Genomic DNA, 13,082 nt, shown 5'->3' with positions numbered 1-13,082 from the left:
CTCATGGAAACATGTGGGAGCCTTGTGAAATAGGTATTTTTATTCCCATTTAATGATAAGGAAACTGTCTTGGAGAGGCTAACTCTCTTGTTTGAAGTAGTAGTACGCTGAGAGGAGTACTGTAAGAGTAAAGAATGGAGCACATTCCTCAGTTCAGTATTTTAGAGTAAAGAATGAACAGAACTAACTGTAATACAAATAGAAAGGGACAGATACGACAAGACTTGTTTTCCATGAAGTACTTACGGGAATTCAGAGAAGGCAGGACAGAATCTTTTTTGCTCAGAGACCAAGGAAAAAGCATCGTACGAGTAGGTGGCCTTTGAAGGCTGAACAGGGCTTGGTTTGCATGTGGGAGAGGCGTGCCAGAGGCCTGCGCTGGCTGAACTGGCAGTTTTCATTGTGCACACAGAGGGCTCATCTGGCTGCCATATGGGAAAATTCGGATAAAATTGTGAAGTCTGGAAAATGCAATGTTTCATATCTCTAAAAAATTTGTTGGGTTCAGTTTGCAAGACCTTCATGAAAAAGGAGCAGTTACTTAAGTCTTGGGGTGTTTGATCTACTTCTTCATTTGTGAGTCTGAAGTTATAGTTTTTTGTTTTTTTTTTTAAAATATTTATGTCATTTATTTATTTATTTTCCTTATTTTTTGGCTGCGCCAGGTCTTTGTTGCAGCGCGCAGGCTTCTCTCTAGTTGCAGCGTGCGGGCTCCAGGGCACGTGGGCTCTGTAGTTTGCGGCACACGGGCTCTCTCGTTGAGGTGCGCAAGCTTAGTTGCCCTGTGGCATGTGGGATCTTAGTTCCCTGACCAGGGATCGAACCAGTGCTCCCTGCACTGGAAGATGCGTTGTTTACCACTGGACCACCATGGAAGTCCCTGAAGTTACAGTTAATTGTGTAATTTATCAGATTTTGTCACAGGCTATTATCCACAATTAATTTATACCCTCTTTGCTGCTTGTCTCACCCTGACGCTTGTGTTGATTGTGTTTTCTCCACATTGCAAGGTAGGTTATATTTACCGGCTTATAATCAGAAGGGCTTGCATATCAATGAGTTATATATATACTTCACTGAGTTGGGTTTATGGGGGGGGAGTCTTATTACTTCCTGAACTTCCGTGGTTGAAGATTCATAATTCTCAAGCCTTTCTTATTGCTTCAGACAAAAACCAGCAACTCATTTTGTCTTATCAAAGTTGCCATCTTGAGAAGAGCTCTTGGTTTGGCCAGGGGCTTCATGACAGTGACACCAGGTAGTGTCTTTTCTCCTGGGGAGTTTATCTGTTTACCTGAGCCTCTGTGATCCTAGTACCACCTCTGAGGCAGGTGGCCACCTGAGTGCCAAGCTTGTTTACCTTTGGAGGACCAGCTGTTTCCACTTTCTGCTTACCTGTGAGAAATCAAGGGTTTTGCTTTTGGGGGACAAGAGTTTTTATCCTGCCAAACTAAACGTATTTCCTTTTGAGAGGCTTACTGGATTGGTAGACTATCTGTCTTAATCCATTTGGGCTGCTGTAACAGAATACCATAGACTGGGTGGCTTATAAACAACAGAAATGTATTTCTCACAGTTCTGGAGTCTGGGAAGTTCAAGATCAAGGTGCCAGCAGATTCAGTGTCTAGTGAGGGCCAGCTTCCTAGTTCATAAACAGCTATATTCTCACAGTAACCTCACATGGAGGAATGGGCAAGGGAGAATTCTGGGGTCTCTTTTATAAGGGCGCTAGTCTTATTCATGAGGGCACTGCCTTTATGACCTAATCACTTCCCAAAAGCTCCACCTCCAAATACCATCACATTGGGAATTAGGTTTCACCATATGAATTTTGGGGGTCTAGTATAGCACTGTCAGACTAGGTATATCTTTATTTCAGCAGATAGTTTGACCATATTACTTTTAAAATCTATCTATGGACAAGGAGGAAATAGATATATGAGTGTATTGGTAATCTGCGTAGGTGAAGTTCAATTGGTTCAGGTAACTCTACCCAGAGTGTACATTAATTGATTGGTGTCAGCCTAAAGCGTGTTCTGAAGGCTGTCCTCAGCTCTGTCCTACTGGATCTTTATCAACAGCTTGGATAAAGACCTAAGAATACATAGGATTACAGAAACGGGTTATAAAATTTTTGGACTAAAATAATAAGATGGAGTTTATTAGGGTTAAATGTAACTTCCAGCGTATAGTTTGGTAAAACTTTTGGGGGAAATGGAAATGCACTTTAATTTGTGTTTTAAAAAAGACAAACAGGACAAAGTTCAGGATTTTGGTGGACCAAGCTTGGTGTACTGTCCAGCACCATGTAATATAATTATTTTAAAAAATTTCTGGGAGGCCGAATTAGTGAAAGTAAGATGTCCTGAAAGGTGGGGGTAATAATCCCAACTGAATGGCCATGCTAGGAATCTTGTGGTTGGTTTTGGATTTCACATTTCTAGTAGGATGTAGACAAAACTGAATGCTTACAGAGTGATGTGTCTCCCAGCCAGAGCTTATGAGGGCTGGTCAAAGGAATGTTTCACTCTGGTTGATAATTATAATATTGGGTTGGCCAAAAAGTGCCTTGGGTTTTTAAGCAAAAATAAAAGACACATTTTTCATTTTCACCAAGAACTTTATTGAACAACGTACTCACCCTTATGGTCCACTATCTTCTGCCATTTTCCAGGCAACTTCATAATTCCATCTTCCCCAAACTTTTTATCTTTTTGAGCAAAGAACTGTTCCAGGTGCCTTTTACAGTCTTCCAGGGAATTTTTCCATTAAGAGAATTTTGTAAAGACCGAAATAAATGGAAATCCGAAGGTGCAGTGTCTGATGAATATGGTGGGTGAATCAGAACTTCCCAGCCAAGCTGTAAGTTTTTGCCTGGTCATCAAAGAAACAGGTGGTCTTGCATTATCCTGATGGAAGATTATGCGTTTTTTGTTGACTAACTCTGGACGCTTTTCGTCGAGTGCTGCTTTCAGTTGGTCTAATTGGGGGCAGTACTTGTTGGAGTTAATCATTTGGTTTTCCAGCAGGAGCTCATAATAGAGAACTACTTTCCAATCCCACCGTATACACAACATCAGCTTCTTTGGATGAAGACCGGCCTTTGGTGTGGTTGGTGGTGGTTCATTTTGCTTGCCCCACGGTCTCTTCTGTTCCCCATTATTGTATAGTAGGGGCTCCCAATCCCCGGGCCACAGACTGGTACTGGTCTGAGGCCTGTTGGGAACTGAACCACACAGCAGGAGGTGAGCGGCGGGTGAGCCAGCGAAGCTTTATCTGCTGCTCTATCTGCTGCTCGGGTTACAGCCTGAACCATCGCCCCCTCCCCCGCCCCCCCCCCCTCCCCCCCCAGGTCCGTGGAAAAATTGTCTTCCAGGAAACCAGTCCCTGGTGCCAAAAAGGTTGGGGGCTGCTGTTGTACAGTATCCACTTTTCATTGCCCGTCACAATTTGTTTTAAAAACGGAACGTTTTCATTATGTTTAAGTAGAGAATCGCATGCAGAAATACTGTCAAGAAGGTTTTTTTTGCTTAACTTATGTGGAACCCAAACATCAAAGCGATGAACATAACCAAGCTGGTACAAATGATTTTCAGCGCTTGATTTGGATCTTTTGAGTATGTCGGCTCTCTCCCTCGTGATATAACGTTGATTGTTCTCAATTAATGGCTTGGTTTGATCATTATCAACCTCATTTCAACTGGTTTGCCTTACCGTGGAGCATCATCCAGCGAGAAATCTCTAGCGTGAAACTTCGCAAACCACTCTTGACACGTTCGATCAGTCACAGCACCTTCTCCATACACTGCACAAATCTTTTTTTGCGTTTTAGTTGAGTTTTTACCTTTCTTGAAATAATAAAGCATAATATGCTGAAAATGTTGCTTTTTTTTTTCCATCTTCAATATTAAAAATGGCTACACAAAAATTCACCAATTTTGGTAAGTTTTTTTTTTTAATGCATGCTGATATGACAGCTGTCACATACAATCTAACAAAATTGTTTCGTATGAAGTTAAAGACAAGTGCAACTAGAGCCATCTTACGGAGAAAACCGAATGAAACTTTTGGTCAACCCAGTATCTGTCTCTTGCCACGTTCCATAAATGACATAAGCCTGTTTATCAAGATTATTTTATATTTGAAATAATATAAAATAATATATTTTAATAATATATTATTCTTATATATAAATTATTATTTATATATAAATAATATATTTTAATAATATATATAAAATAATATACATACTTGGCCTGTTTTGTGCCAAATTTTATAGCCCTCTCTCCAACTCTTTTGAAATGGGTGGTGTTATTCCCTTTTATAGATAGGAACCTGCATAATAAGAATAGTTTAGAAAAACCATACGCAGCTTATTTATGCAGCTAATGAAGGGTAGAGCTGGGATTTAAAGTTGGGTTGTTTCCATTATACCATACTGCCTCTGGAATGAGCATGCAGTGAAGCTGGGAGTGATGGGCACTTCTGCCCTTCTGCTATGAGCAGGTTAATTTCTGGAAGGCTGTTCATAAGTCCCACTTGTTCTTAAGTCCAAAATGATACTATATACACATATATACATTCTTTTCTAAATATTCTTTTTTTAAACTTCTACTGGTCTTTATTAAAAGGAAAACTATTATCTGAAAACAAAGACCCAATGTAGTCTCAGGCTAAGCCTCATTGACAGAACCCCTCAAGCTACAGCCCAGGCACCTAATCTTGGCACTACAATGTTGTCCTTGACCTGCTCTCTCTCTCTCTCTCTCTCTCTCTCTCTCTCTCTCTCGCCATCTCAAACTCTGGGGATTCGCTTCCTACCAGGATATTCCTTTCCAGCCAGGCAAGATATCTCAGTCCCCAGGACCCCACCCTTCCTGCCAGGATGGTGGCCACAGGGTCATCCCCCTATCCCCGCCCCCTACACACCCGGTCAAGGTGACTGCTACACACGCGGGGCCGCCACACTCTCAAATCCAAATGTCCTTGTCTTGTCAGCACCCTGGGTACACTTTAAACGTCTTTAAAGTCTCCAGCCCATTAACAATAGGGTCACTACAACAATAAGGCAGACGCAACCTCTTCTGAGCTCGGTGTGGTGGCGTCCAAAGCTCCTAAAATCCGAGACTTAGGTTCTCCCACCCCACATCACTCCCTGGGGCATAAGAACTACTACTGTCCCTCAGGCCTCAGCTCGAAGGTGTCTTCTCTAAGAAGCCTGCCCGGCACTTGACAGGCCGAGCCGGGCGCCTTCTGGCGGCCCCGTGCCCCCTCAGTCTGGGCAGAGATGACACCCGGAGTCGGCGAGTGTGCCCGCCCCGGCCACTTCCAGGGCCAGGGGCTCCTCGGGTGCAGGAGGGAAACCGAAGTGCGCAGTCATGGCGTCCACGTGCTAGGCCTGCGCGGGATTGGGCGCCTGCTCCTCAGACGGGAAGACTTTAACTCCATGAAGATAGGGGTCCCCCGGTGGCCCATAGGCCTCTTTCCCGGCGCTTCCCGACGCCTAAATATTCTTTTCCATTCTAGTTTATCCCAGAATATTGAACAAAATGATAACTATATAGTAATAAGAGCCGATATTTATCGAACACTTATTATGTGCCAGATGTTTTTCTAGAATCTTTGCACGTAATTCATTTAATTCTTACAACTCAGTGAAGTAGTTACTGTTATTACTATCTCCACTCCGCACATGAGGAAACTGAGGAGGCAGGAGGAGTGATTACAGGAGCCAGGATTTGAACCAGGCTGTCCAGCTGCAGAGCCCACACTTTTTTTTTTTTTAAATTAATTAATTTATTTACTTATTTTTGGCTGTGTTGGGTCTTCGTTTCTGTGCGCGGGCTTTCTCCAGTTGTGGCGAGCGGGGGCCACTCTTCAGCGGGGGCTACTTTTCATCGCCGTGCGCGGGCCTCTCACCGCCGTGCGCGGGCCTCTCACCGTCGCGGCCTCTCTTGTTGCGGAGCACAGGCTCCAGACGTGCAGGCTCAGCAGTTGTGCCTCACGGGCCCAGTTTCTCCGCGGCATGTGGGATCTTCCCAGACCAGGGCTCGAACCCGTGTCCCCTGCACCGGCAGGCAGATTCCCAACCACTGCGCCACCAGGGAAGCCCCGAGCCCACACTTTTAACCACCATCCTGTCTTTGCCTTATGCAAATGGCCCGTGTGTGTACACAAGGATGCAAAGGTTTTGAATAGAAAGAGTGGTAATTCTTCATGGAATTGGTTCAAAGTTCTCATTATTTTTAACTTTTTTTTTTTTAATTCAATTTTTTTAATTTTTTGTATTTTGGTATTCTTCTTTTCTATTATAAATAAGTTGATCTCAAACAGGGCTTCAAACACAAGCCAAAGGATGGCTGAGTTTACTGTAGCTGAACTTGACTGCTGAGGTCCTCAGGTGATAGTAGGCAGGGTTGATGCTCTCTGACCTCCTCAGACCTTAGCTTTGTTCACACAGTGGTAAGTGGAGTTTTCTGCAGTGATTTTTTGAAACATTGTCAGATGGAAAAGGAACTATTAGGTTCGACCATATGAAATGGCCAATATCTAACCTTTCTTAACCTACAAAAACGGCAAATTCGTATGGTTCAACTTAATAGGCCGAAGGGGAGGAAATTCCACAGAAACTGTTTGTATTTTAAGAAAGAATTTTAGGATATATTGGAGGTTTGAATTTTGAATTGCTTCACTGACTTTTTTGTTTTCCCTGTACAACTATTTGTATGAGAAGTATGTATTCCATTTCATTTCATGTTACTTTTTCTTAACTGTATCTGATTTGAACCTCTTCGTTATGTCTCTTGTCATGGATAGAAAGTGATTTAAGGCATTATGCTTTGGGATGTGTGTGTGTATATAATTTGTTACTTGTTTAAATGCCTATGTAACAGAATCCATCGGATCATCAAGCCTACCAGTTTTATTTATTTATGTATGTATGTACGTATGTATGGCTGCGTTGGGTCTTCGTTGCTGCATGCAGGCTTTCTCTCACTGCAGCGAGCGGGGGCTACTCTTCGTTGTGGTGTGCAGGCTTCTCATTGCAGTGGCTTCTCCTGTTGCGGAGCACGGGCTCTAGGCGTGCGGGCTCAGTAGTTGTGGCTCATGGTCTCTAGAAGGCAGGCTCAGTAGTTGCGGCACACGGACTTAGTTGCTCTGTGGTATGTGGGATCTTTCCGGACCAGGGCTCGAACCCATGTCCCCTGCATCGGCAGGCGGATTCTTAACCACTGTGCCACCAGAGAAGTCCCAAGCCTACCAGTTTTATAATCATACCCTAGTGCTGATTTTGAAATGTAGAGGATGATTCAGATTGAGTTTAATAATTTTTTTTTATTCCTTCTGATTATGGAATGGTACTTGAAAAAGTAATCATAATATTTACCAAAAGTTCATCATGCTATTCGCTTCTAATGGAAATTGTGTCATTGCATTTAGGAAAAATTTGATTCACTCAAGAAAGTTCCGTCCATTCAGGATATTCTTGGGTGACTTAATCTGTAGAGTAGGAGTGATTTGAGTTTATGGTGATTGCTCTCATTAGGGTGAGGGCATCGTGAAGGGAGTCTTCAATAAACTGAGTTTCTCATGAATTCATGAATACTCATGAATTCCTTGTGACAGCATTACTTTTTGTCATTGATTCATGACAGACCATTGCCTTCTGTTTATTTGGTTTGGGGAGAGGGTGTCAGACTTTTTTTTGTCTCTTTGAATTTGATCATTGAGTTTTCCGAGTTCTCCACATGCCTTTCAGCTCCATTCAGTTGGTTGTCTTTTTTTCCTCTTCTTTTCTGAATCCTCTTGATCAGAGTACACGGTAGTGAAATCTCAAAAGCTCAATACTAAAAGCTTTGTAATAGTTACTCTCCTTGTGCAAAAACCATTGTAAGATCCTTTCAGTTTCATAAAGAGATCCCACCAGAATATTCTCTAGTCTTATCTACACAAAGGTATCGGGATGGTAGAAAGTCTGAATCTGGTCCAACCTATGAATGGTCCAACTGCTATGAATAACAAGTGCTAGGTTGGATCCCTGATTTTTTTTTTTTTTAGGATTTTCCCTTGTTCTTCTGAAACCCTGAGAACTTGTGTGGCTGCTTTAAAAAAGAAAAAAAAAAAGTTGATCTCTTCTTTCAAAAGATGAATCACAGTTGAGTCTGTTATTTACCCTGAAGTTACACCATTCTTTCAAACAGCAGTAGTCATTGATGTCTCCGTCTACATATGCATGCTGCTCTCTCACTCTCTGTTGCCATGTGTTGTGTTAATGCATGTATTGTAATAGTTCGAATAAGCATGAGGGATCTTTGTTTTTGTTTTTGTTTTTTTCAGTAACAAATACTTGTAAGAAAACAGATGATTTTGTGACATCTAAAGCACCAGCTGTCGACCTAGATCACAAGTTTAGGTGCAAGGTTGTGGATTGTTTAAAATTTTTCCGCAAAGCCAAACTGTTGCACTATCACATGAAGTATTTCCACGGAATGGAGAAGTCACCAGAGCCAGAGGAGAACTCAGGAAAGAGGCATGTCCAGACGAGGGGCTCTTCAGCTTCAGACAAGGCCAGCCAGGAGAGCCTGACCAGGAAGCGGGTCTCGGCCAGTTCCCCAAGTAAGCATTTTGGTTCTGGGTTGTATCTGTATCATGAAGGGTGACACAGAAAGCGGGCGTTAGGTTGGTCTGGTCCAGTTGAATCCCTCAAAATTGAAAATGACAGGTGATCCTCAGGAATTGCCTTGTGGAGTTGTAGCCTTCCTGGAGGAAGTAGAAATACCTGACTCTCATTCTTACCTCCACCTCTTGCTGCTCAAGTTACCTTGAGAAAGTCACTTAGCCTCTGAAGGTCTTGGTACTCTTGGTATGGAGTGGGAACAGTCAAGGAAAGGGAGCTCTGTTAGAAGCCAGCAGGAGAACTAGTGCTCAGAACAGCATGGGTGCAGTTATCCCATCCCTGCTAACAGAACAGAAGAACTAAGAGGTGATGTGGGATTCTCCTCCTGGGTTCAATTTCGTCATAATTGCAACCGAAGATATTTTCTAACAACACTGTTTATTTTACATAGAAACTACAGTGGTGGTAGTAAGGGTAACCATAAAATCTCATGTTCACGTCTTATTCTAAAACTTACAGAAATTGAAAAATTACATGTTTCTTGGGAATTACAGAATAATTAATGAGTTTCCAGGAAATTCTACAAGCTTCCCAGCTTCGTTTTACCTGAAATTGTAACATCATTGTATATTTTTTGGCTTGAACTTCTCTGTTAAAATACTTAGGTATTAGATGGTATATGGAACTCCTGGGACATCTGCCAGTGTTCCCAAGGGAGTACAGAGTCGGGTTTCAGATAGCAGGTCAGGGCCATGCAGACTAAGGTGATCTCTGACCCTGTGAGAGGTCAGTTCTTAGCCAGGCTGTGAAGACATAATGTGTCAAGTGACAGTTTCTTAGTCATATGTGCTGTATTATCCATTAGAAATATAATGTGAGTCAGCCTGTAACTTTTTCTTGTAGCCACATTTTAAAATGTAGAAAGAAACAGGTGAAACTTCTTTCTTTTTTTTTTTTTTTTAATATTTATTTATTTGGCTGAGTTGGGTCTTAGTTGCAGCACGCAGGATCTTCGTTGTGACACGCGGGCTTCTCTTTAGTTGTGGTGTGTGGGCTCTGGAGCTCGTGGGCTCAGTGGTTGCAGTACATGGGCTCTCTAGTTGTGGTGTGTGGGCTTAGTTGCCCCGCGGCATTTGGGATCTTAGTTCCCCGACCAGGGAACGAACCCACGTCCCCTGCATTGGCAGGTGGATTCTTTACCACTGGACCACCGGGGAAGTCCCAGAAATTTCTTTTAATAAATTTTGTTAACTCAAAATATCCAAAATACTATCATTTCAGCATGTAATCAGGATAGAAATGACTATTTAATAAGCTATTATGTATTCTTTTTCTTGTATTAAGCCTTTAAAATCCAGTATGTGGGACTTCCCTGGTGGTAGGGTGGTTAAGAATCCGCCTGCCAATGCAGGGGACACAGGTTCAAGCCCTGGTCCGGGAAGATCCCACATGCTGCGGAGCAGCTAAGCCCGTACGCCACAACTACTGAGCCTGTGCACCTAGAGCCCGTGCTCCACAACAAGAGAAGCCATTGCAATGAGAAGCCCACGCACTGCAGCGAAGAGTAGCCCCTGCTCACCACAACTAGAGAAAGCCCACCCGCAGCAACGAAGACCCAACGCTGCCAAAAATAAACAAATAAAACAAATTAAAATAAAAAATCCAGTATGTGTTTTACATTTACTGAACATTTCAGTTCAGACTAACCACATTTCAGGTGCTAGTAGCTGCATATGGCTGGTGGCCACAGAATTGGCCCACGCAGCTTGATTACTAGCTGTAGACTAGCTGTAGGCAGTCTAGCTGTGCACTTGGCGAGCCCAAGTATTGAGCTAAAAGGAGCTCCCTGAGGAAGGCCAGCTGGCTAGTAGTCATCCAGGAGGGGCTCCCCATGTGGGCTGCAGGGCATGGCAGCACTCTCCACCTTAGTGACTTCACCAGAGTCCTGCTCAGGTACCCACCAGTGGATGGATATCTCTCAAAACAGGGTGGTCTGAATCAGATAGTGGTAGATGATGCTCAATGCCAGGTGCCAGTTATTTATTTAAAACGAAGCCAACAGCTATCAAAACTCCTCTTCTCTGTCTAGCTTAGACCTTGTTTATTGAGCATTGGAGCAGAGCACTGGAGTTGGAAATGCCTCAGGCTAAGATAGATTGACTTGTTCATTCAACGACTATTTATCGAATGCCTCTCTTCTGGGGAGTAAAAGGGAAACCTAGGTCTCCTTCTGCCTGATGCTCTTGGTTGTGGGTATTCCTGGCACAAAGAAGAAAGGACAGGCTCAGTTGTTAGATGGGAGCATCCTCTTGCCTGGGCAGTGCTTGTTTTATTAGGGCCACTGATTCCTTAGGGATGTTAATAATATCTTACTGGCCAGTCCCACTGGCTTTGGTGGCCATTCTGTGTCTTTTAGATAAGTTTATATCTCTCTGCCGTTGAATACATGGTTAATTCTGGGGGCAAGCTTATTTCTGAGAACTTGAGAGAGACCTGTCAGTGAGATCCTTTCCTCCCCTCCATGTGTCACCTGGCCCAGGTCTCACCTGGAGCAGTGGCCAACTCAGCTGCCTGGGAGTCACTGGGTGACTTGTTAAAAGTACAGATTTATTGGACCCTGCTTTACAGCATTCCAATTCAGTGGCTCTAAGTTTAGAATCTGTAGTTTTTGTACACGCCCCACCCCCTATATAAAAGTGACATATGATTGCTGTAAAATCCATACAAAAGAATACTAAGGGAAAAAGCCTCCCTCCCACTGGTAGCCCCACCTCCCTTGCAGATATAACTATTTTTAACAAACTCTTTTATAACTTTTCAGATATTTTCTGTGCGTATCCAAACTGTACATTTCTATTATGTCTAATAGAAAATATCTTTTTATATAGTTGGTATCATATGCAGCTTGCTTTTTTCATTAAAGATACCTTGGCACTCATTTCATGTCAGTATAGATACGTGGTTCTACCTCATTTTGACAGTGGCCGTTATCTCATTGTATGGGTGTACTGGACTTTAAACATTTTCCTACAAAAAATTATGATTCACCGATTTTTTCACTCTTACCAGTGCTAAAGCAAAGTAAACCTTCCTGAAGATTAATTTGCTCTTGTGTATGAATTAATTCATGCGATAAGTTCCTGGAGGCGGGATTTGCTTGGGAAAAGGGTATGCATATTTAAATTTCTGATAGATGATGCCAAATCACCCTTCAAAAAGCTTGTCCCAGTTTGTAATCTCCCACCAACTGGTTATGCACATCAGTTTCTTTACAATCTTATCAGTATTATCAAATTTTAAATTATTGTTAATCTGATAGGTAAAAAATACTGTAGTGACTTTAGTCTTTTATTTTAAAAATTCTGGAATATTTTAAATTTATAGAAAAGTACATAGGACTATATATAGCAAACATGTATGTATCCAACCCCCACCTACACTTAAAAAATGTTAACATTTTGCCATATTTCCTTCAGATTTTTTTTTAAGGGAAACAAAACACTAGGATGAGGTACAAACCCCCTGAATTGCTTTTCCTTTCTTTCCCTTTATGCTTTCCCAAATACATGCATATATGTTGAGAAATAATGTATAGTATTTAAAAAAATTTTTTACTGGAGTATAGTTGATTTACAATGTTGTGTTAGTTTCTGCTGTACAGCAAAGTGACTCAGTTATACATATACATATATCCACTCTTTTTCAGATTCTTTCCCCATATAGACCATTACAGAGTATTGAGTAGAGTTCCCTGTGCTATACAGTAGGTCCTTATTAGTTATCTATTTTATATAAAGTAGTATGTATATGTCAATCCCAGTCTCCCAATTTATCCCTCCTCTCCATATAGTATTTTCGAGTGTTATTAACATTTATATTGGTAAATGATAGAGTATTTTGTGTGTTTTAAAAATATGTATAAATAGTATCATATTATACTTACTCTTTTGGAACTTGCTGCTTTTTGTTTAGCATTATGTTCGTCTTCATCCCGGTTGAAACCTGTAGGTGGATCTCATTGATTCTTCAGCTGGTGTATTGTGGGGTTTTGGGCACGCCCATCCACCCTTGTAGGTGTAACTTTTTTTTTTTTTAAAACGATAGTTAAGTATGCCAGAGTTTCTTTAACCCCTTCCTACTCAGGGTCATTGAGGTTTCTAGTTTTTTACTTTTATAGATGATGCTTCAGGGACTGCCTGTGTACACATCCCCTGTGCGTGAGCATTTCTTTTGAGTATTTACCTAGAAGAGGAATTGCTAGATGGAAGGGTTTTAGTTAATGTACCAGCATGTACTTGAAAATGGTGGTTCTGACTTCAACATTCCTGTCAGCTCTGTGATTTGTCTATATCCCCACCAGCTTTTGGTATTATCTGACATAAGTTTGCCCAATCTTAGGAATTTGAAGTGATTATCTCCTTGTTTTTCTCAATGAGAAAAACGTTTGTTCTGTACTTTTTAGATG

General features: G+C 41.9%; 1 protein-coding gene across 10 annotated transcripts in view; it reads left to right on the top strand.

Annotated features, from left to right (window-relative positions):
• Positions 1 to 13,082, top strand: part of PHF20 (PHD finger protein 20) — a 137,483-nt gene that overhangs the window by 84,502 nt on the left and 39,899 nt on the right. For all 10 annotated transcript variants that reach the window (XM_068525228.1, XM_068525235.1, XM_068525227.1 and 7 more), the window contains one exon: positions 8,338 to 8,616. In XM_068525228.1, coding sequence (XP_068381329.1) covers positions 8,338 to 8,616 — 279 coding nt within the window. The remainder of the gene's footprint in view (positions 1 to 8,337; positions 8,617 to 13,082) is intronic.

This window comes from Eschrichtius robustus, chromosome 16 (genome assembly GCF_028021215.1).
Source record: "Eschrichtius robustus isolate mEscRob2 chromosome 16, mEscRob2.pri, whole genome shotgun sequence".
NCBI lineage: Eukaryota > Metazoa > Chordata > Mammalia > Artiodactyla > Eschrichtiidae > Eschrichtius > Eschrichtius robustus.
Note: the sequence above shows the minus strand (reverse complement) of the source record. Positions and strands in the feature narration are given on the sequence as shown.